The sequence below is a fragment of the Trichomycterus rosablanca genome, chromosome 9, assembly GCF_030014385.1.
Source record: "Trichomycterus rosablanca isolate fTriRos1 chromosome 9, fTriRos1.hap1, whole genome shotgun sequence".
NCBI lineage: Eukaryota > Metazoa > Chordata > Actinopteri > Siluriformes > Trichomycteridae > Trichomycterus > Trichomycterus rosablanca.
In genome coordinates this window covers 10,921,328-10,945,605 of record NC_085996.1, presented here as the reverse complement: position 1 = coordinate 10,945,605, position 24,278 = coordinate 10,921,328, and the positions used below count along the sequence as shown (strand labels likewise).

Sequence of the window (24,278 nt, the reverse complement as noted above, 5' to 3'; positions counted from 1 at the left end):
CACCCTGAGGAGGACTGTGTTTAGAGGATAGGAGGAGGTTATAGGTTAGACTGAGGATATACTGTATATCTATGTAAGAGATTTGCTGCTGAAGTAAACAGCATTAACACCTCCACATCCTTCACTGAACATTACTTTCTGTGTGAAAACCAGTGTAAATGAAATCCCACACCACTACACAACATTATCTAAGTGTACACACCACTACACAACTAGCACTATTTTTTGCATACCATGGTGTTGTTGAATTTTTACCCTGTTAAGCTGAGTCAGTGATCCGGGTGAACAGACAGAAGAAAATGGACACGACGTTAATTGAAATTTTCTTTATTTCCTGACTCATCATGGCTTTAAAACGTATTAACTTCTGACGAGATTGAATATGAAAGGTTGGAGACAGGAATTACTATATCGGAAGAACCCTGTCAAAAATGATTATTTACTTCCTCTCATTCGTGCACAACATCCTGGACCGTGTTACAAACACTCTTCGTATTTCTAAATATTTTTACACCAGTTTACTGAGAGTGAAAATCTGAGTGATCTGTGAAAGTAAAATTTGCATAATATGCAGATTATTTCAAAACCGAAAGAGACGAGTTCAGGTGTTTCAGCTACACCTAATGCAGACAGGTGTATAAAATCACAGTGATATGCTTCCATCTTTGTGGAAACAGTTTGGGCAAACAGTGTGAGGTCCATGAAGACATTTTATCCATGAAGACAAAAAGTAATACAACGCCAAATCAAAAAAAGTTGGGAGAGTATGGAAAAAGCAAATAACAAAAAAACAGAGTTTCTTACATTTACTTTGACTTTTATTTGATTGCAGACAGGATGAACCTGAGATATTTCATGTTTTATCTGCTCAACTTCATTTCATTTATTAATAAACATCCATTCCTGCATTTCAGGCCTGCAACACATTCCAAAAAACTTGGGACGGTAAAGCATTTACCACTTTGTAATGTTGCTATTCTTTTTCACCACTTAAAAGACATTTTGGCTCCGAGGAGACCAAGTGATTTAGTGTTTCAGCTTTTATTTTGTCTCATTCTTCCTGCAAACACGTCTTAAGATGTGCAACAGTACGGGGTCGTCGTTGCATTTTTCCTTTCAAAATTCTCTATTGGGGGACAGGTCAGTACTGCAGCCAGGCCAGTCCAGTACCCGTACCCTCTTTGTCCGCAGCCATGTCTTTGTAATGTGTGCAGCATGTGGTTTTGCATTGTCTTGTTGAAAAATGCTGGACGTCCCTGGAGAAGATGACGTCTTGAAGGCAGCACATGTTGCTCTAAGATCTCAATGTACTTTTCTGCATTAATGCTGCCATCACAGAAGTGTAAATGACCTTTGCCAAGGGCACTGACACACCCCATACCATGACAGACCCTGGCTTTTGGACTTGTTGCTGATAACAGTCTGGATGGTCCTTTACTTCTTTGGTCCGGAGCACACGGCATCCATTTTTTCCAAAAAAGACCTGGAATGCTGATTCATCTGACCACAATACACATTTCCACTGCGTGATGGTCCATCCTAGATGCCTTCGAGCCCAGAGAAGTTGACGCTGCTTCTGGACATGGTTAACATAAACATTAACATAAACATTTTTGCACAGTAAAGTTTTTGTGGTATTTGTACATGTAACTCTGTATTGTTGTGCTTGACAAAGGTTTGCCAAAGTAATCCCCCGCCCATGTGGTTATATCAGCTATTGTTGAGTGACGGTTCTTGATGCATTGCCGTCTAAGGGATCGGAGATCACGGGCGTTCAGCTTAAGCTTGCACCTCTGGCCTTTATGCACTGAAATTCCTCCTGATTCCTTGAATTGTTTAATGATATTATGCACTGTAGAGGGAGGAATGTGCAAATCCCTTCCAATCTTTCTTTGAGGTACATTGTTTTTAAACATTTCAATCATTTTCTCACACATTTGTTGACAAACTGGAGATCATCTTTGCTCATCAAAGACTCAGCCTTTCCTGGATGCTGCTTTTGTACCAAACCATGATTACAATCACCTGTTGACATCACCTCATTACTAGTCCCAAATTGCTCCCGTCCCAACTTTTTTTGGAATGTGTTGCAGGCCTGAAATGCAGGAATGGAGGTTTATTAATAAATGAAATGAATAGAGGATGGATGGAGGCAAGGATGGAACCCGAGTCCATAAAACTTGCATGCCAACTAAAAATCAGTAACCCTTAATTGTACTTGCATTTTCCTTTATTTGTTTTAATAGCAGCAGATCTTTACGTCCATCAGAAGTGAACTTGCCACAATGCCAAGGTAGTTACATTGCTTTTATGTGCAGAAGCTTATAGTACAGCAGTAGCTTTGCTTATAAAATAAAACAAATAAATTCAGGCAATACAGCAGCTTTGCTTTATTTTACCAGAAATATGTTGCATTCTTAATTGTTTTGTATCCATGGCCACAGTCACCAGTTCATTTACATTCATGTCATACCGTTTGTGCTTATATTTAGGTCCAGTCTAGATCGGTATTCACATGCCCCACGTGTAGTTTAATTCATGCAGACATGTTTGGATTAATAATTGTTAAAAATTTTAAAACTAGAGCTGTTAGCAGTGATGGTAGCTTGTGTTCATTTGGGAATATGTCTAGCCTAATTTGATGCAATGAATCTATAAACAGGGCATGAATAATAATAAAGAAAGTAAGCAATAATATAAAGCTAGATATATTAAAACCAACATGTATGCATACATAAATAATTCTTTATGCAAAAGAGAAAAGAATGAAACGATGTACTGTCTCGTTCACAGTACAGCAGACATAATAGGTTTTTCATTACAGTCATTAAAATTGGATGATAATGTTGCCTCACAAACCAGGGCGTCAGAAACTAGGCATGCACATTAAGCTCCAGAATTAGTGGCGTAATTACTAAAGTTAAGTATAAAAGGCTTTAAAAATGTATTTGATGCTAGGTTCACATAAGTGTTTAAAAGACACGGGTACCAGATACCAGAATTATTATTATTATGTCAGGCTGATTCTGACTCCTGATGACCTTATGAATAGTTTTTCTCCAAAATATCCTGTCTTCTGTTAGGATCATCTTATTGCTGGCTGTCCTCTTCCTCTTTTATCTTTAACTCTTTAACTCAGTCATAACTGTCTTTTCCAATGAACTGGTTCTTCTTATAATGTGTCCAAAATAAGAACGCTTTTTTCTGGTTATATTTGCTTTAAGTCAGAAGTTAGGTTTAATTTGGCTGGGAATCATCATACTGTAAGTCTTCACCAGCAGCAAAGTTCAAAGGCACTGATTTTCTTCCTGTCCTGCATGTTTAAATGTCCAGCATTCACATCCACCACAGTGAGGATTAAAGTTTGGACAGTTCTGATCCTTGTTTGAAGGGACAAATCTTTACATCTCTAGATATTTCCAGTTCCTATATTCTTGTTCTGCCAAGTGCCAGAATGTGTCATATTTTCAGACTGCTGAATCCTTTACTGTTAAATACTGAGATCAGACAAGATTATACCAGACAAGATCAGATTAGACAAATGTGTTGACCTTTATAAATCGGGTGATGGCTGATATTTGTCTAAAATGCTTATTCCCACTGTTAGGGCAATAGTTAGAACTTAAAAAATTAGAGCTGTAATGAATCTGGAAATGTATTTTGCCTCTATATAGAGTAAAGAGAATGGAATGGCAAAAAATTATTTAAATGATCTATGCACTTTCACTTTTTTAGACAATGGTAGCATTTTGGTCTTACAAAGTCTCCAAATCAAGTCACCTCTTTGCCAAAAGACTATAGGAAACCAAGATTTGTTTTAATCTAACTGCAAATATCCATAATAAGAAAGCATATTGTTTAGACATTTGAGTGTACACTAAGATGTACTATGTACATTTGATTATTTGAAGACATTCACAGTGGTGTGATTATTTTTTGAACCAGGTTTTTTTTTACCGTTTTCATTTATTGTTATAAATTATTAAGAATTAATTTGTTACTGTTTAAGTAATATTTAATTGCATCCAACTACAGTTTAGTAGTTAATTTATAAGTTTGTGCTGATTTATAACTCATTCATTCATCTACAGTTATCACTGTAAACATGATAAACTTCAAACTAGGATAATAATACATAATATATGACAAACTGTTACAAATTCATCCATTTATTCATCTACAGTAGCTGCTTTATTCAGGGTCATGATGGAACAGGAGCCTGAAAACACTGTGTTCACCCCACAGAGGTGGAAACTCATCCTGGAGTTTAAATCATAAAGCACCACACAATCATTTACATCACTCACACTGAAATAACCCTACAGTAGCCAATCCTACAGGTATGTTTTTGGGGTGGGGGTGGAGGTTGGAATACCCTGAAGAAACCAATGCAGACATGGTAAGGGAATGCCAAATGCAACACACACTGTACCAAAGTCTTAGTAGCAACAGGTTTTGTATGCCAAAAAGTTCAGGCAAATTATATTTTATTTTAATGGGATTGCTGGTACTTCACATTTTTTTTATTACCATCTTCTGGCACAAACAAAAATAGCCAAAAACAGGCTTTGACCCCCAGATGCATGCTTGTAAGCAATAGCATAAAAGCTATGCTGTGCAGGGTTGTTTTACATTGAAAACAGCTGATCCAATACGGCCATGATGTTTATCATCTAAGATTTATTAGAATATATTTCATCATAAATCCAAATGTTCAAATAAAAATAAAGCAACAAGTTTGAAATCAACTTCATGGATTAGAATGTGTATATACTGTATGTTATATAGATCAATGTGATCAATGTAGGCTGACAGTGACAATAACAGGCACCAACAAACCCATGTACTAAACTCTGTCTACATTTAGAACCTGATTTTGTCTTTAATAATTATTTCGGGAGGTAAAATTACATTAGTGAACACAGCAAACCCAAAATACATTTCCAAGTTACAAGATCGGTACAGCTAAAACACTAAATCACAGCTAATTTGCTAACTGAACCATACTGAACTTTTCAAGTCTTAAACTGTGTACAGTGTAGTGAATAGGATTTAGAAAACACCCTATATCAGAAGTATTTGGACACATGACCATAATAGGGATGCTAATGATTAACCCGGCAATTGGACATAGTCAAATCCAACACAGGACAACTCTCATACTGTCAAACATTCACTCACTCCTTTTTTGCACCTAGTGGCAATTAAGAGAAACCAATTAACCATCTTCAACCAGTATCCAGACCAAAACAACGCAGAAAGAAGAACACACAAATGGGTAGTGAGCACCTCGTGACAGAGGCACCAGGTGTGACCCAGACAGGAGACTGCATTATGGGAGCAGAAATGCTGCACTCCAAACAACATAATTGCTAAAAAAACTCTTAAAACAAAGAGACAGATTTGGAGAAGAAACAAAAGAGAGCTTGGGTGCAATTCCACCAACCACTCAGTCTACCAGTGAGTTACCACTTAAAAACTCTCACCAGAGAACCCCTGGGGAGTTCAGTAACCTGAAACGGCAATGGAACCCTGAAAGCTGCCACGCCACCAATAAACAAAACTCAAAACAGTAGGGTGCCTGTAGCATCTACAATACAAGAAGCTGTCCCAGTTTACCAGCTGGGCTCCCAGCAACCACATGACCATAGTAAGGATGCTAATGATTAATCCGGTAATGGTACCAACATAGAACGCCTTGTTTGATTAATACTATTGGTTAAAAAGATCATTTAAATTCATTTCCAACAGCTGAGAGAAACTAGCGAGTCTTCAGACTGTTGATTTGAGACTCACTTTAACACCTTTAGTGTGCTTACACCAGCTAGGTGCTCAAACTCAGTCTGGGAAAGCACTGCCGTTCTAATCACAGCAGATTTTCTTTTTTTAGGTGTTTTTATAATTTAAATCATAAACTACAAAACTAATAAACATTTAAATAACACATTTAAGTTGTTCTGTGTCAGTATGGAGTCTGAATGCATGTTAACCTGTGGATTTGTTTATTATTATTTATATATTATATTTTATTATGTCATTGTTATTTTTAAAAAATATAGATATTTTAGATCTTTTTGTGTATAAAGGTAGAAATCTGTTCATAGGCTCATAAAAGCTTTACTAAAGTTGTCAGAAAGAGCTTCAATGTTTGGTTTTTTCCCCTTTATCTCCCAACAGTTGCCCGATTACATCATGTTTCCCCTCCACTAATGCCGACCCTCGCTCTGATTTGAGGAGAACAAAGCTAACCCACGCCCCCTCCGACAAGTGGGCAGCAGCCGTATGCATTTTTTCACCTACACTAGGCGAGTGCATATATGCGAATCAGCCTTGTGTACGGAGAGACACACCCTGATCTGCACTTTTTCCCCACCTCTGTGCAGGCGCCATCAATCAGCCAGCAGAGATCGTACTGCATTAGTTACGAGGCGACCCTATCGGGCCTAATATGAACAACAGGCCAATCGTTGTTCATGTGGCCGCTCAGCCCAGCTGGATGGCAGAGCTGAGATTCAATATGATGTATTCGAGATCCCAGCTCTGGTGCGCTAGCGTGTGTTTATAACGCTGTGCCACCTGAGCGGCCGTACACCTCTGAGTTGGTGTTTTTTAAAAATTCTTCACTACTGTTTAAAATCTACATTTTGAATGCTGAATAGGTTTTGCACATGGTGTTTATGGTTATCTTCTAAGGTTTTAGATCTCTTAGAATTAATTTTTTCCTTATGTAAAGCACTTTGAATTGCCACTGTGTATGAAAGGTGCTATACAAATAAACTTGCCTTGCCTTGCCTTGCCTTGCCTTATCTGTTCTACATTTCTGCCACGTTCACTATGTTACACAGTTTTTTTTATTAAATAAAGTATAAAGATATAATACTCATAACTCAGTGTTGTGTTTTATATTTTGATGGGATGCTATAAGTTTGTTGGTTATTTTTTTTAAAGGAATTGGCCTAAATGTTCGTTCTTAGACTCTAGGCTTGTTGGACATCCTATTTCAAAACCAGTGGGATTATTATGAAGTTATGATATGGATTTATACCCATTGTGACTATAAATTCATGTCAATGCAGATACATCATGTATAAAAAAAGCCAAGTGTAAATAATGCCTGCATTTTATTTCTATCCAGTGAGCCATTTTATCAAAGAGAACTATGACCTCATAAAGCTGGATTTATTCATCTGACACCACCCAGAAACAAGGCAGGTACATAGCCTGGACATAGCCCAATCCATCCCAGTACAACTCTCATATTCTCACACATTCACCCACTTCTTACAGAAAACATCAGTAGTGAGCACCTTGTGACAGGAGACATTATGAAATCTGAATTATGGGAGATGAAATACCAAACCCAAACACCAGAGAACCTCTGGGGAATTCAGTAACCAGAAATGACAACAGAACACAGAAAGCTGCCACGCCACCAATGGACAAAACTCAAAACAGGTTCAAAAGGGTTCAGCTCAGGAAATGTCAATGTTTATCTTCTGCATAGACCCTTATGAACCAGACTGCCCTTTTACAAAGCTTAAAAAGAGTTCACATTTATGGAAGTCCTGCCTAAACTGAACTTCATGGCTTCACATACGACAGAGAATGTGTGTGCTAGCCTGTGGCTCTTCTTGACCAGCAAGGGTGTTGTGCAACCAGCAGAGGTTGCCTAGCAGAGGTGCACATGGATATAGAGTTTACCAAACAAACAAACGAGTACCTTTTTGACATAATTTCTAAGCTAAACATAAGTTGGAATAAAGAAGTAAAAAAGCAGCATTTACAGTGACTATGTGTTTGTAAATATTTGCTAACTATCACACCACTGTAGATGTCTGATAACTTGTGCTTCCATTACAGATGTCAGAAACCACCAAGTGTTGTTTGTTTTTGCTTTAGGTCTAAAAGAAGACTGTTATTCAGTTAGTTGAGATTAAGCAAAATAATCTGGACTCTTGAGCTGGAAGACTTATTTGTGAAATACTGTTGTTTAGAAGTGAAAATGACAAAAGCATATAAAATGTTACTCTCTAATGCAAAATGTTGATGTTCTAGCTTGACTTTTTCTAAACCACAACAACAACTATATAAATATATAAACTATATAAATTAATGAAAGGCCTGCTTAAAGTAATACTTAATGGTCCATTTGAAATCAGGTCACTCGCTTTTATAAGTGATTCTACTATTTTTACATTACTCTACACCTCTGAGATCTTGTTCTTGGAATCTAGGTTGTAAGAACCCCAAGGATGTGCATGTTTTTTGCTTTCTAGGGTTTTTACACCTGAACTAAACAAGCAGGAACACCAAAGAACCTGGCGGAATTGAACTTAAATGTTGATGGTTTAAGGGGGTCATGTGGAGTAGATTGAGAAACAATGTTATGGAAAAAGACATCTAATTTATTTCACTCTAAATATCTAAACTAGGAAAAGGTGGATTTTTAAATAATAAAGAGCAAATAATTAGGTGTTAACAGCATAACAGCTTAATGTCCAAAGAATTTATTGCATTTCTATTTGCTGAGTGATATGATTTTGAGGAGGCTTGTTTTTCTGTATTTGGACAGTTAAGCATGGATTTAGTTACAGAAGTCCAAGTACAGAAGTCCAAAAGCAGCATTTAGAATAAAAGAGCCAGTAATGGTTCTAGCACTATAAAACTATGTTACATGAGTGTATGCATGTACAATGTTGTGCTTAGGGTTCAGATTTGAAAAATCCAGACGGTCTGAGAAATATATTGGAAAATACAGTTATAAATGGAAAAAAACAATATAACAGAAATGTAAATGAATACTTATGGATAAACATGTACTTGTTGACAAATTTACAACATCCTAATAGGTACATTAAATGCAAACCAGTAGCCTGATATGTAAACATGTGATTTATGTAGCAGTATGGTGTCCAGATGAAACATTTTACTTCTATTTAGACTTCCATTTCTTATTTAAATCATGTTATTTATAGAAATGAAGATTTTCTATATAATTTTTCTATCATACTAAACTGGCATACTGTATACTGTATACAAAATTTCGATCAACAGTTTGGCGTTGTTTCATTTAAAATGAAAAGACTGCACAAGACTGCATATTAAAAATATAACTACCAGAAAAGGTCATTTAGAATGATACCATATAGAACTAGTTTGGATGGTTTTGTTTGTGCTACAAATAAGCAAACAATCATTAATTTATTAATCATTAAAAGATCATTAATACACAGAGAGCATTTCACATAATAGTTGGCAAATGGTTCCTTACTACACTGTGGGAGCACCAGGTTCTTTAGTTAACCAAACAGGTTCTTCTCTGGTACCACTTTCAGGAACCTTTTCTGGCAGTTTTCTTTTACATTTTGTGTATAGCTGATTCAAACGTTTTTACACCACTGTATAGCTTGGAGATTTTTTCAAACACGTTTAGATTATTTTCCTTCCAGATCTAATGACACCTGAACCAAACAAGAAGAAAACACAGAGGACCTGGTGCAAATGAGAGAGATGGGTTTATGTTTAAAAATCCAGACATCTACGAGGTTCAGAGATTAAACTGAATAACACTGTTATAAAGGAGTAAATTAGATAAACTTACAGAATTGAAAACGCACAGCTGAGAAGTCCACCTACGATGCATTTTAAATAGAGATGGGTGACAAATGCAAGAAAAAAAAGCATCCAGATGGCTCCAGACAGGTGTACATTCTACCATGATATGTGTAATGCTGAGCAGATCCTGCTGACCACAAACAGAAAACAGGAGGCTTCGTTATTGTGGCACAGATGGCAGGAGCTTCAGTCACTCCTGGACTGACTTGAGGTTCTACAGGCCTAAATGCTTAAACCCTACAGTAAGGTTCAGATGGCTCTAGTATGATGGTTGGGGATGTTTGCATGTGACTGAGATGATTTGAGTGCATTTGCAAATCAATACAGTTATTCTGGCTAATTAATTGGTTGAACATTTTTACCCAGACTGGGTTCTTTTAGGGTGACTTAATGGTTGAATGAGTATGACGATATGCTGCAGCCTTTGCATTCACTAGATCTCAACCCATTTGAACCCGTATAGGATATTATGGATGTGTTAGCCATAATCATCAAAACTCTAGGTCAAATGGTTTGATCTGTGTATTACATTTAAAGAGACTTGCTGAATGGATGGTCAATACCTGACTATTTTTTTTACATTGGACTTCCATTTGTCACTCGTCTGTATGTTGATTTTTCCCAAAGCAATGGTATTAGAAAGGTTCTAGTCTGTAGCATTTTAAATATGATGCTGTCTAATGCCAATGTTCTTCATGTTCTGGTTAGACCCTTTATGAAGCTCTACAGCAGTTGAAGCGTATAAGTTTATGGAAGGCCTGCTTAAAGTCCTCATTGGACATGGTGTAAATAATAGGATTGATAAGCGAGTTCAGGTAGCCGAGCCATGTGAACAAGTCAAATAACTCTAGATAAAATGTGCATGTTGTGCAGATAGACACAAGCAATGTGTAGATAAAGAACGGCAGCCAGCAAATAATATAAGCCCCCAGTATAATCCCTAAAGTTTTGGTCGCCTTCCTTTCCCGTGCAGCAGAAATCCGCTTCTTCTCCAGGAGCGCGTCCGACATGGTGACCTTCACCTGGCTGTTAGCTGGGACTGATGTTGTCCCGTCATATGACACCAGCTCAGCGGTGCCATATGTCAGCGACGTAGTGGATGCCACCGATCCTGGCGAGTGTGTGATCAGCTGGGCCGAGGTGAGTCTTTTCCCCTTTTTTTTGGGTGACTGTTTCAAGATTCGCTTCCTAGCTTCAACGTATATCCTACCATAGAGCACCACCAGGAGCAGGGTGGGGATGTAGAAAGCTCCGAAGGTTGAGTAGATAGTATAGAAGACGTGGTCTTGATTGACATGGCAGCTAGTGACCTCTTCATCTGCCTTGATCTGTCTCCAGAAGAAGGGTGGCAGTGAAATAGAAATGGCAATCACCCAAGCACCAGCAATCATAGCGGCGGCACGAGCACGTGTCCGTTTAGCCGAGTAGCCGACAGCATCTGTGATGGCCCAATAGCGATCAAGAGCAATTACACACAAGTGAAGGATGGACGCTGTGCAGCAGGTGATGTCTGAAGACAACCAAATGTCACATACAACCTGGCCAAGGGTCCAAGTTTGAGTCACTGTATATGCAGCACTGATTGGCATCACCAATACAGACACCAGAAGGTCAGTAAAAGCTAGAGAGCCGATCAGAAGGTTGGCTGGTGTGTGCAGTTTTTGGGATTGGTATATGGTGGCAATGACGAATGCGTTGGATAGAGCGGTAGCGCATGTCAGAATGGATAAAAAGACAGCCGCACCTGTCTGTGCCAGAAGACTTGCGCTTTTTTCCGACGTGTCATTTGTATAATTCGAGTCGGTAGAGTTGGTAATGTTCAGTAACGCACCATACGGTGTGGGTTTGAACGAATCGGAGCGCTCCATCATGCGCTCCATCACGCGCAATCATGCGCCGCCGTGCGCCTTTCTTCCTATGGAACCGGCATCTAGTTTTACAACCTGGTTCAGTTTATCCAGCGTTTCTTTCGTGTCATCTTGATCCTGCAAAGCTGAAAAAAGTATTATCCTCCAGCATTAATACAACTCTGTAAACTTGATGTTTCCGTGATTTTCTTTCCTTTAAGTGATATTCCGAAAGCTCAAACGCGCACAAAGACACTTGCACCCCATTATCTTCAAGTAAGTTGCTTTTTATGTTCCACGCGTAAACAAGCCGGTTCGTGAAGCAGTTTGTGTCTGCTGTTGTGGTTTAATTCCAGTCAGATCGCAGTGTAAGGTGTGATAGCAGAGGTAACACAGCGTCTCTGAACAACTGCACAGGTACTAATGCCGCTGGTAAAGCTGCGCCGGTGCTTTATGCGCTCCTGTGGCCACGGGAACGCGCGCTGGGAGCGCTGACGGAGAGCGCGCTCACAATTCACTCACTCAATCACCGGCAAAATGTCTCAACACCCGGGTCCTAAAATAATGAATCAAATAATGAATCGATTTCATTATGTTCTTTCGTTGTGGTTTAATTCAGTTTTATTTAAATATTGCATTCTGCAATAGATTCACTGGTGCACATGTCTCTTTATTTTTTATTCTTGAAGTCTGTTTTTTTTTTTTTTATCAATTCACAGAAACTGGCTCCTTATTAAAATTACGTAACATATTACAAAAAGTTCACTGAATGTGCACTGAAAAAACGTTTTAAAGAGTTAACTTTCTGTCGTGCATTGATAAGAAGAGTCGACTCCAAACTGTCGGTGTCGATTCCATACTTCGAATCTGTGTGAACTCAAAAAGTCCACAGGGTCGCGATGGGTCCAAATCAATGTTTTTCACAAACTACTTTTCCTTCCTTCCTTCCTTCCTTCCTTCCTTCCTTCCTTCTTTCTTTCTTTCTTTTTCTTGCTTTCTTTACTTTTCTTTTCTTTCTTTCTTTCTATATTTCTTTCCTTCTTTCTTTCTTTTTCTTGCTTTCTTTACTTTTTTCTTTCTTTCTTTCTTTCTTTCTTTCTTTCTTTCTTTCTTTCTTTCTTCTTGCTTTCTTTACTTTTCTTTTCTTTCTTTCTTTCTATATTTCTTTCCTTCTTTCTTTCTTTTTCTTGCTTTCTTTACTTTACTTTACTTTTCTTTCTTTCTTTCTTTCTTTTTTTTGCTTTCTTTACTTTTCTTTTCTTTCTTTCTTTCTTTCTATATTTCTTTCCTTCTTTCTTTCTTTTTCTTGCTTTCTTTACTTTTCTTTTCTTTCTTTCTTTCTTTCTATATTTCTTTCCTTCTTTTTCTTGCTTTCTTTACTTTTTTCTTTCTTTCTTTCTTTCTTTCTTTCTTTCTTTTTCTTGCTTTCTTGCTTTCTTTACTTTTCTTTTCTTTCTTTCTTTCTATATTTCTTTCTTTCTTTTTCTTGCTTTCTTTACTTTACTTTACTTTTCTTTCTTTCTTTCTTTCTTTCTTTCTTTCTTTCTTTCTTTCTTTTTTTTGCTTTCTTTACTTTTCTTTTCTTTCTTTCTTTCTATATTTCTTTCCTTCTTTCTTTCTTTTTCTTGCTTTCTTTACTTTACTTTTCTTTCTTTCTTTCTTTCTTTCTTTTTCTTGCTTTCTTTTTCTTGCTTTCTTTACTTTTCTTTTCTTTCTTTCTTTCTTTCTTTCTTTACTTTTCTTTCTTTCTTTCTGTCTTTCTTTCTTTCTTTCCTTCTTTCTTTTTCTTGCTTTCTTTACTTTTCTTTTCTTTCTTTCTTTATTTAATTTTTAATACATATGAATTTAATACATATGAATTAATTAATTTTGATATTTGATACATTTACAACAACAGTCCACAACATACTGCCAAGAATCTCAGAAGCAACATCAGCAACTTTCTAGTTTGTGTGGCTTTATTCCCCTGGTGCTACAGCAGCACTGTCAGTACATTCAGTTCCAGCACTGATACTTCCAGCGACTCCAGAGATTTTGCTGCCTATTTTACCTGCTGGGTTTCACAGTGTTCTTCAACAGACACTGTATTTTTTCAGTTGGTCTAACTTCATTGGGCCTATGATGCAGTTGAAATGCCCATGAAATAGCAGTTGTTTTACACTGCATGATGCACCGCTCACAGATAGAAATTTCCGATTCAGATAGATAAAAATGTTTATATGGTGAGTAAAGAAACAACACTGACACAAAAATGATTTGATAAAAATCCTTCAAGGAACCTAATGTAACAAATCTTGTGTGAAAGCAACCAAAAGGACAGTAAAGTATATTGATATCTTCACAAAAGTAAAAGGTAAAATGAGGTACATTGGATCCAAAGCTGCTAGGGGTGCCTTTTTGGATAATGAACCAATAAACATTTATTTAAGATGCTCAAAGATTAAAGATGTTTTAGCATTTATAGCCTTGTAGCCTCTAGTTGAGATTCGCAAATATTAAAGTAACATTGATTTCAGCCTAAATTCTATTATTAACTGGCTTTTAGTGGTATTAGGTTTCTTCTGTTATTATATATTTGTCACACTAAATGGTTTTAAAATTATAAACAAAGCATGATTTAATACGAAGGAAAACTCACCATATTTAGGAAAAAAACAGCCCTATCATCTTGGTCTATAAAACTAAATCATTTGTATACTACTTGGTGGTGATACTTGATCTTTGTGATATTGAAAGGATTTATTTTTATAGACTAAAAGAACATGTTAACATCATATTTGGTCTTTATATATCATTTGCATGAACTGTATAGAAGATGATGCTGATTACTTTTTGCTTCTTCTGTCACCTTTACAATTATTATTCTTGAGTAACCTTTTCACTGTCTCCTGTGCTCATTAGAGCCTTACTCTGATTCAGCTTTGTCCTTTTTGTTCTGTTTAAATTGCTTCATCACTTCTGTGCTGTGTGCTTAATATGCCAAAGAAAAGTGAATAATAATTATGCAATTATAAATTATTATATAGATTAATAATGGAGTAAAGTTTGCAGAACAATAAGACAATCACATGGCCTAATTCCAGGTATTTTTTCAACTTGTTGGGTCACATACAACTTATACAATATGCATGTCAATTGTCTATTACAACCAGCATTGTTTTGTTTAATTAGTTAAATTGAGTGTGCATAATGTACTAATGAAATACTACAAATAACAATACTGTACTTATCCATTCATTTAATAACCACTTTGTCCAAGTCTGGGTTGTGGTGGGTCTGTACACTACTTGGAAATATTGGGTGCAAAGCATGAATAAACCCTGGACAGAGTGTCAAACTGTTTCAGAGCATCACAAACTCAATTACTCATCTTACATACTGTGGTGGAAAAATTTATATTTTACTAATGAACATACTGTATATTCTTGATAGAATAGCATGACTAAAAATCACAAGTGTAATTGTTTGTAACTTTAGGTTAAGTTCAGGGCATGCTGGCCTTGGTGGAAAAAGCCGTATCAGGCTCGTACTCCCTGCTTAACAAGCAAAGTTTGTTGTGGAAGGTATAACGATGATTAGCTGATCTTGAGCTAGATTACTGAGCACAGCTGCAATGAAGGGGTAGGAAAAGAGGAGTATAAGAAGGAGACGCGGGGGGAGCAGGGACCCTTTTTCTCTTCTGTAAACTTGTGTAAGAGTTTGCACTAAGAAAATGGTCATTCAGCTGAATAAATAAATTGGTTATTTGCTTTTATCATTTACTCCGGTTGTCTGTGTCAATCTTTTAAGGTGTGTTGCAGGATTTCCGAAGCAATACTTAATCACATTCACTCAATTATTTACGCTTAGGCGCAATTTAGGGTTGCCAATCAATCATCTGTATGGTTTTGGGATTTGGGAGAAAACTGGACCCTGGACAGGGCAGAACTGGAGTATCCAGAAGAAAAACAATGTGGACACAGATAACTCATGTTAATGTGTGTGCACCACCTGTACCAGATGCGTAAATGTACCACTAATATAGCATTATATTAATATCAGTGTGTGTATGTACATAATTTATCTCACTTTATCCTTATCATGCATTCTATGGGTTTTAAAATACTTAATAACACTGGGCTTAGGGTGGGAATTCTATCTAGACATGGAGCCAAACTCTCCCTCACACCCAGGAAACATTTAGAGCAACCAATCCACCTTCTGGATTCTTCAGTCTTTTTTGGAAGAAAAGTATGAACATGCATTGTAAAGCATTATAAAAATGTATATTATTACTAATGTTCCCAGAAACAAAAGAAGTAAAAGTATTTGTGAATAATATATAATAGAGACCTCTGAATACACTGCCAGACCATCAATCATACATGAATACAATGCAAGCAACAGAGTGGAGAGCCTTCCACAGGTATCCAAGTGGCAATTTGGCGCTGGTGAGGCTTAAACCAGCAACCAACAGATTACCAGTCCTGTACCATAGTCACAACCAGCACATTGCTTTGTTTAATAAGTTAAATTAAGTGTACATTTGTTTAACTGTTTGTTTGTTTATTTATTTAGATTTTAAAGTCACACACTTTACATTAATGACAGAAACAGTAGCTACTCATCACACAAGATTCTTCAAGATTCATTCGTCAAACTCGGTCATGGACCATTTTGTATCTCCAGTTTATCTCACTTGCACATCTTTGGACTTTGGGAGGAAACCGGAGCTCCCGGAGGAAACCCACGCAGACACGGGGAGAACATGTAACCTCTACACAGAAAGGACCCGGACCGCCGCACCTGGAAATCGAACCCAGGACCTTCTTGCTGTGAGGCGACAGTGCTACCCAATACTGTACTTATTCATTCTTTTTATCTACTATTCTTTTAACTACTGTGTCTGGCTTGTGGTGGATCTGTACACTAGCAGTTGAACAACCACAACCCTCAAATTAGCTCAAACTCTCCAATCTGGCAACCCTGTGTAAATACGACTCTGTGGAATACAACCCCGACACGAGCCCGATGTTTTCAGGTTGCCCCGGACTCACCGCAACCACGATTAAGTGAATAAGTGAACATGAACGAGTAAAATAAGAGTTGTGCTCGTCCTTTATCCAGGCTGCAGTTTGCAGATCAGGACGCAGCCTCGTGACGCTTCTGTTCGCGCGCGGTGCGGTCACGTGACGCTCTGTTACTCCTCTGACTTTTATAAACAAACGCGTTTTGGCTCATAAAATGTTTAAAAAGATAAAAAGTAAGAGATTAGAACAATATAATTAATGTTTCTCTTTACGCTTTTTAAAAATGAAACAGTTCCTTGAGCGTTGGATGAGGTGAATGTCCCAAAATGTCGAATTATAAACATGAAGGTGAGTGAAGTTTGTTAGCTAATCTAATTAGCATAGAGTAGCAGTGTAATAAATGGTGTTGTCATTAGCAACAGTACTGTCAGGCTACAGTCTTATGCAAAAGTTTGTACACCCATATAACACTCCATGTTCTGATTTTCTAAGTACAAATAACATACCTAACAACATGGTTTGCTCATGTTTATTGTACATTTATGTTATTAGCCACATTTAATATAATAAAAAAACTAAAATAATAATAATATGTTAATATGTAATAACTTTTGCACATGCCAGTAAAACAGTTATTTGCACAACATTATCTTGTGTTAAAGGTTGTTCTCTGTGGAAGGTGTTTTTACTTTTAAAAGCAATAACACTTTGATCAGGGATTATTATTATTATTTAAATAAACACAAAGCTGCTGGTGCGGTCAGTGTTTTAATAACCATGGTGTCAGTCATTGAATTTAGCGGGCGGCGCGGTGACTAACTGGGTAGCACTGTAGCCTCAAAGCAAGAAGGTCCTGGGTTTGATCCCCAGGTGGGAAGGTCCAGGTTTTTTCTGTGTGGAGTTTGCATGTTTTCCCCGTGTCTGTGTGGGTTTCCTCCGGGAGCTCCGGTTTCCAAAGACATGCAAGTGAGGTGAATTGGAGATACAAAATTGTCCATGACTGTGTTTGACATTAAAATTGTGAACTGATGAATCTTGTGTTAAGAGTGACGATCGTTTCTGTCATGAATGTAACCAAAGTGTAAAACGTGACGTTAAAATCCTAATAAAACAAACAAAACATTGAATTTAGCTGTTTATTTTACTATACTTTGTGTAGGTAGAAATCAAATCATTATACCGCTGTGGTTTGGTGCTGGTATTTGCAAGTTAAATGTACTCTAAAATAAGCCGGATTATGGAAACATTAGAGCTGTAAACACTAAAATTATTCAGACAGTCTATTTTTGTTCATTCCTAGAACAACATGACCTGGGTCAATACCTACCCTTTGGTTCTTTCCAAAAAACATTTATCACTCAAAAATAAATTAACAGATAAATGAAATAAAATATAAGTAATAACATACATGAAATAAGATAAAATAAATAGATGTAAAAAATAAAGTAGGTGGATTGCCCCTAGACTGTGGACTGAGTAAATGTGTGTGTGTGGACTGTGATGAACTGCTCTTTACTAACTAAAATAACTACATTCTGAATGCTGAACTAGCTCTGGTAATGCTATTCACATTTATGTTTCTATTCTACATTACTGTCAACAAGCCATCAGTCAAAGCCATGTTGATTTAAAACTCAGGAATGTGTTTTATATTTTGTCTGGTTAACAGTTAATCATTGACTAACAATGGTCATTTGTTAATTCTAATTGGTTTTAGAGTAGAGAATTGGTTAAAGAATTTGACACACATTGCATTCAAGTCTTAAAGACTACTTAAATCTACTTAAGTAGTCTGCTTAAACTAGAGTAAGATAATGTTCACTATGGGAGCACTTTTGTAAGTCGCTCTGGATAAGAGCGTCTGCTAAATGACGAAAATGTAAAATGTTAAACACTGTCTTTAAATTCTAAATTAACGTTTAAGCCGTAATCCCCCACAACTGACCTCTAGCTTGTAAAACATTGTTTTCTTTATTTTATTGTTTACAGAATGGTTCACCAGAAGTGCTAAGCTTGCTATAGCACTAGCCATTATAAAACGCAAGCCGGCAGATAAGACTGGACGAGAGCATGCAGAATATCTAGCTGCTAAAGTCAAACAGCAGGAGGTGAACTGGAAAGTGAAAGCAGAAGGTCTGAGAGGTGAAGTGTTACAACTGAGACAAGAACTCCTCCTCACTAAATTGCTAACAAAGCAGAGAAGTGGCACTGAGGCAGCACAGGGTAAGTGGCATTCATTTGCATCCACATCGTACTTTAAAACACATTTATTAAACAGATTACAGTCCAGGTAAAAGTAATAAAAAAATACTAACAGACCTTTCATGCTTAATAGAAATGTATTTTTGGATCCATTTCTCTTTTGCATGTTACTTTAATGCCATAGCTCTATAATTAAAGATGTGCAGCCATATAGTGTATAGTTTTTAGCAATCATCAACCTAGTCCATCATAGACTGCTGACTGCTAGCTACATGCACTTGTGCTAGGTGTTTTTGTTAAGATGGTCAGTAAATGATGGTACAAGTTTGATGTGCCTAATAAAGTGGTAACTCTGTTACCATAATATTTTGCATTATTTAACCACAAATATAGGTGCCTGGAGTTTACTAGACACTGCTGTGACTTGATTTGTAAGCTGGCCCTAGGGTCAACTGACAAAAACAGAGCTTTTTGGCAACCAATACTTATAAAGTGTATTTTTTATTTAACGGAAGATGGTTTTCCAGAAATGAACCTATTACTCCCTATTGGTCAGATTGGAGTGTTTGATGTTTTGGAGCTCTTCTTCCGTTAGATGTCCAGGGAACCTTGTTAGGATACATGGCATTATGGATTTAATAAAGTACAAAGACATTTTAAATGTGCCTTACTACAACTGTTGCATGTAGTGTTTTGTTCTGAATAAAAGGGGAAAGGTGAGGGGGTTGATAAATTAGATATAATTTAAGAGTAAAGATTTAATTATATATGTTGGGTCTCATACAACTTTAAAACCAGCTATGGTTGTAAAATTCTTCTAGTGTGCACTAGGCATAACACTTTGGATTATCTTAGACGACAGATGGCCTTGCGAGAATAAAATGAATTATTTGAATTTTAGATTAGTTGAATAACTGTAAAAAAAACTTTTTAATATTAAGCAAAATACTTGGAAATACAATAAAATAGTCAGCAGACTTTAATCTTTCTACAGGTGAAGATGTAGTGAAGCTTCTCTCCCAGGATCTCACATATGCACAGCTTTCACAGAATGACTCAGGCTGTGGTACAAGCAGCAACACCCAGACTTTTTCCCAAACAGTAGATCCAGTAGATGCTGCGCTTCCGTCTGCCAGCCTGCCATCATCCGTTCATCACTTTTACCTGCAAGGTGGCACTGAGGAATGCAATCTGTCCCAGCACATGCAGTTTCTGCAAAACCTGTGTGCACTGCGCAGGACTGGTAAGAACATGGAGATGGATGAAGGGGATTCGGTGGTGCAGGACTCTGCTCTTCACATGATCAGATCTATAGTGGAGGCCTACCGTGTATCTGGGAAAGAAAGCCTTGGAGATGTTTTACAGCAAAACCTTCTAGTCCAGGCTTCATGCCTGGCAGCACAGGCTTTGGAAACAGGAGGAGGCCAGCAGAAACCTTCAGTGCAGTATACGGAGAGAGCAGAAGAGTTGCTTGAAGAGCTGCTCAGACTTCTGCTGAGCAACAGTCAGCTTAATAAGGTAAGAGTCTTTCCTTAGCTTTATGTATGGTCTGGCATTTGGTGTAATAGTTCCCTTTTTAATTACCTTAGTTTAATGTTTTACTTTCATTAAACCTAGTGGGTAAATAAATAAAACACATTTTATTAAACATAATGAAATGTATTTAAGGAATCCAACAAGTATTTTTACTTGGTTAGCCAATTAACCAGTTTACAAAACTGAATTGCCATCATGTCTGGGGTGTGGTACCGCAGTGTGCCCAGTGATTCTGGAGAAACCCGACCCACTGTGACCCGGACCAGGATAAAGTGGTGATAAAAGAGGAAAATGAAAAATACATTTTACGTTGTTGCAGAAACGCTACACCATCTAAAGCTAGTCTAGAAAAGCTTCTCTATTGAATCGTATAAACTTGGTAAGGGTTTACAGAGCTATTTCATGGTACAAGACTGTACCGAACCATAGTGAGAGTCATTATCTCCAAATGAAGGACACGAAAAAATGTGCAGTAGTCAGGGGAAAGAGCAGCAAGGAGAAAAACAAAGGCCTGAGTTTAAGACTCCACGGTACAAGAAACACCAGGGATGATCAGACCTTGGCAAAAAGCACCAGTATGATCCATAAACCATTTGGGCTAATGCTCTATGAACATACCTAATCAACCAAGATAGTGTTCTAAGCATAAAACATCAAAATTAAAGCTTTTTGGAAAACAAGGGTCTCAGTATGTCTGGGTAAAAGCAAAAGTAGCTTGATAGGAACATAGTCAAACATGGCGATGTTAGTGGGTATGGGTGATGCTTGTTTTAGCTGTGTCAGAACCTGGATAGCTGCTGTTTATATGGGAACATTGAGTTCATATCTATCAGGAGAATGTCAGGTCTGCTTCTGAGCTAACACTGAGGTGTAAATGGCTTGTGCATCAGGACAGTGAAATAAATCAGTGGATCCTAATAAAAACACTATGTGTAATTGAAAAATGTTCTGCTAAGAAAGTGAGAATATATATATACACAGCTCCACTTACCATATAGAAGCACTTTGTAGTTCTACAATTACTGACTGTAGTCCATCTGTTTCTCAACATACTTTTTTAACCAGCTTTCACCCTGTTCTTCAATGGTCAGGACCACTAGAGAGCAGGTATTATTTAGGTGGTGGATCATTGTCAGCTCTGCAGTGACACTGACATGGTGGTGGTGTGTTAGTGTGTGTTGTGCTGGTATGAGTGGATCAGACACAGCAGCGCTGCTGGAGTTTTTAAATACCGTGTCCACTCACTGTCCACTCTATTAGACACTCCTACCACTCCTGGTCCACCTTGTAGATGTAAAGTCAGAGACGATCACTCATCTATTGCTGCTGTTTGAGTTGGTCATCTACTAGACCTAGATCAGTGGTCACAGGACGCTGCCCACGGGGCGCTGTTGGCTGGATATTTTTGGTTTGGGACTATTCTCAGTCCAGCAGTGACAGTGAGGTGTTCAAAAACTCCATCATCAGCATTGCTGTGTCTGATCCACTCATACCAGCACAACACACACTAACACACCACCACCATGTCAGTGTCACTGCAGTGCTGAGAATGATCCACCACCCAAATAATACCCTATCTGTAGTGGTCCTGGGAGAGTCCTGACCAGCATGAAAGGGGGCTAACAAAGCATGCTGGACAGATGGACTACAGTCAGTAATTGTAGAACTACAAAGTGCTCCTATATGGTAAGTGGAGCTGATAAAATGGACAGTGAGTGTAGAAACAAGGAGGTGGTTTTAATGTTATGGTTGATTGGTGTATATGTATATATATTTCTTTGCTTAAGGTTATTTAAGGAGACCATATCTTCAGTTGTAGCCTTTTTTTCTGAGATATGGTTGGCCTATCTAAAAAAAAGGTTCAGAATCAATCTTTATCTTCACATCTGTGGTGATGACTGTATGTTTTCAGTGACCTGAAAAAAAAATCACACAGTATCTAATCCCTGCCTAGAGGTGTGTGTCACCATCAGACAATTCAGTGGAATGGAAAAGTATGGAAGAAAAATTGTTGGCACAGTTGCCCCCCCCCCCCCCCCCCCCCCCTTCTTTAGCCATATGAACCTCAACTTTTCTAAGCAGGATTTAGTTAAGATTTCGAAACATGACTGGACTACAGGTATGCACTTCCATTTTGCCACAAGAGTATTTGTGTGGTTTGAAATATTGAATAATAAGACCCATAAAATAGTCTTTTTTTTTTTAACTAGTGCATTCTATTTGTGTATGGAGATCATTATGTGTTGATGAAAGGTGTAAAAGCACACAGTTCTTTAGAACGGGGGTTTTTAAGTTGCCAGCCACAGTGTTATTGCATTTTCTTAATGGCTGTAAGCTGTTACTATATTTATCTAAAAAGTAATATTGCACCACTTTAACTCACCCCCATGTCACTAAACACAAGCCAGTTACTGTCTGTTATGTGTTTTTTTTTTTTTTTTACATTAATTGTTAGTATTCCTTTAGAAATTGAACTCATTCTGATGATCACTAAAGACTTACTTTCTGCATTGCACCCAGTGATTCTGGAAAAACTGGACCCACCGCAGCCCTGACCAGAATAAAGTGGTGGTAAATCGGGAAAAGGAAATAAATTTAAAGTAATGAAAATTGGCAGACACGACTATGAATCTTTGCTCAACGTCTTCTAAATCTGTGTGCTATTTTTTTGGCACATAAAATGTTTTGGATGGTTCCAAAATACACCGATAAGGCATAACATTATGACCACCTTCCTAATATTGTGCTGCCAAAACAGCTCTGCAACTGCGACTCACTGTGTATTCTGACACCTTTCTATCAGAACCAGCATTAACTTCTTCAGCAGTTTGAGCTACAGTAGCTCGTCTGTTGGATCGGTCCACACGGGCCAGCCTTCGCTCCCCACGTGCATCAATGAGCCTTAGCCGCCCATGACCCTGTCGCCGGTTTACCACAGTTTTTTCCTTGGACCACTTTTGATAGATACTGACCACTGCAGACCGGGAACACCCCACAAAAGCTGCAATTTTGGAGATGCTCTGACCCAGTCGTCTGACCCTTGTCAAACTCGCTCAAATCCTCACGCTCGCCCATTTTTCCTGCTTCTAACACATCAAGTTTGAGGATAAAATGTTCACTCGCTGCCCAATATATCCCCCCTACTAACAGGTGCCGTGATGAAGAGATAATCAGTGTTATTCACTTTACCTGTCAGTGGTCATAATGTTATGCCTGGTCAGTGTATTTGAGAACCACTGCACTTTTAGCATTTTTTTAATCTGGTGTGTGGCTGCTTAGTCATGGGAGCCTAATTCATAAAGCTTTAAATGAACAATTCTTGTGTTGATGTGGCTCCCAGCTGTGGTGTGGAGACACCAACGGCTAAAGCCAAATTCCTTGTGTGTGTCAACACGTTTGACCAATGGCCCAGTGAAATTGTATTTGTCTTCTTCTTTAGTAAGATTAATGAATACATTTTCACTGCACGTTACCATTTTGCTTACATAAAGAAGTGAACCGCTTCTCTTGAAACATTTCTGAGCTGATGAAATGAGAAAAGATTGCTTGCTTTTCTTTGTGCTTGCCTTTGATTTAGCATTTAACAGCTGTTTTAATGAAGGGCAACATCTTCTGTGTTTGCAGTTTGCACTGAAGCAATTTGTTACTCAGTGGTGTTTTTCTGTTCAAATGTCCTTGATGGATGTTTTTCATGTGCATGCATTGTTGCAGACAAAATGATGACTTTTTATAATAACAGTGCTTTATTGTTAAATAATCTCCGATGTCCTTCCACATTAACTAGATTCAGCCTTGCCTGTTTCAAGCTATTAAAAGGCAAGTGGAAAGCATGTGTGTTTTGTGTAGTGTTTCAGTCTTTTAGTTGAGGACTCACGCTGTGTCCTTTGTGTGAGAGGCACTACGGGACATTTAAATCAGGTCATAATGGACTATGTTGTTGTTTTCTTCTGAATTCAAATGTACCTGATTCAACTCATCATCTAATTTATATCTGGTTGCATGTGTTTCAGCCACAACAATTGCTAACAGGTGTAAAAACAATCTATTTTATAAATTTGATAAATTATAT

At 37.7% G+C, this 24,278-nt stretch overlaps 2 protein-coding genes across 2 annotated transcripts in view; one reads left to right on the top strand and one right to left on the bottom strand.

Annotated features, from left to right (window-relative positions):
- Positions 1-10,328: 10,328 nt before the first annotated feature.
- Positions 10,329-11,483, bottom strand: LOC134319869 (5-hydroxytryptamine receptor 1B-like). The gene has a single exon (XM_063001134.1). It carries the CDS (start codon positions 11,481-11,483, stop codon positions 10,329-10,331), a length of 1,155 nt encoding a protein of 384 aa, XP_062857204.1.
- Positions 11,484-16,485: 5,002 nt separating this feature from the next.
- The window catches only part of mei4 (meiosis-specific, MEI4 homolog (S. cerevisiae)), a 41,879-nt gene continuing 34,086 nt past the window's right edge, over positions 16,486-24,278 (top strand). Inside the window, exons 1-3 of the mRNA XM_063001133.1 lie at positions 16,486-16,819; positions 18,461-18,694; positions 19,668-20,191. Coding sequence (XP_062857203.1) covers positions 16,798-16,819; positions 18,461-18,694; positions 19,668-20,191 — 780 coding nt within the window. The 5' untranslated portion in view covers positions 16,486-16,797. The remainder of the gene's footprint in view (positions 16,820-18,460; positions 18,695-19,667; positions 20,192-24,278) is intronic.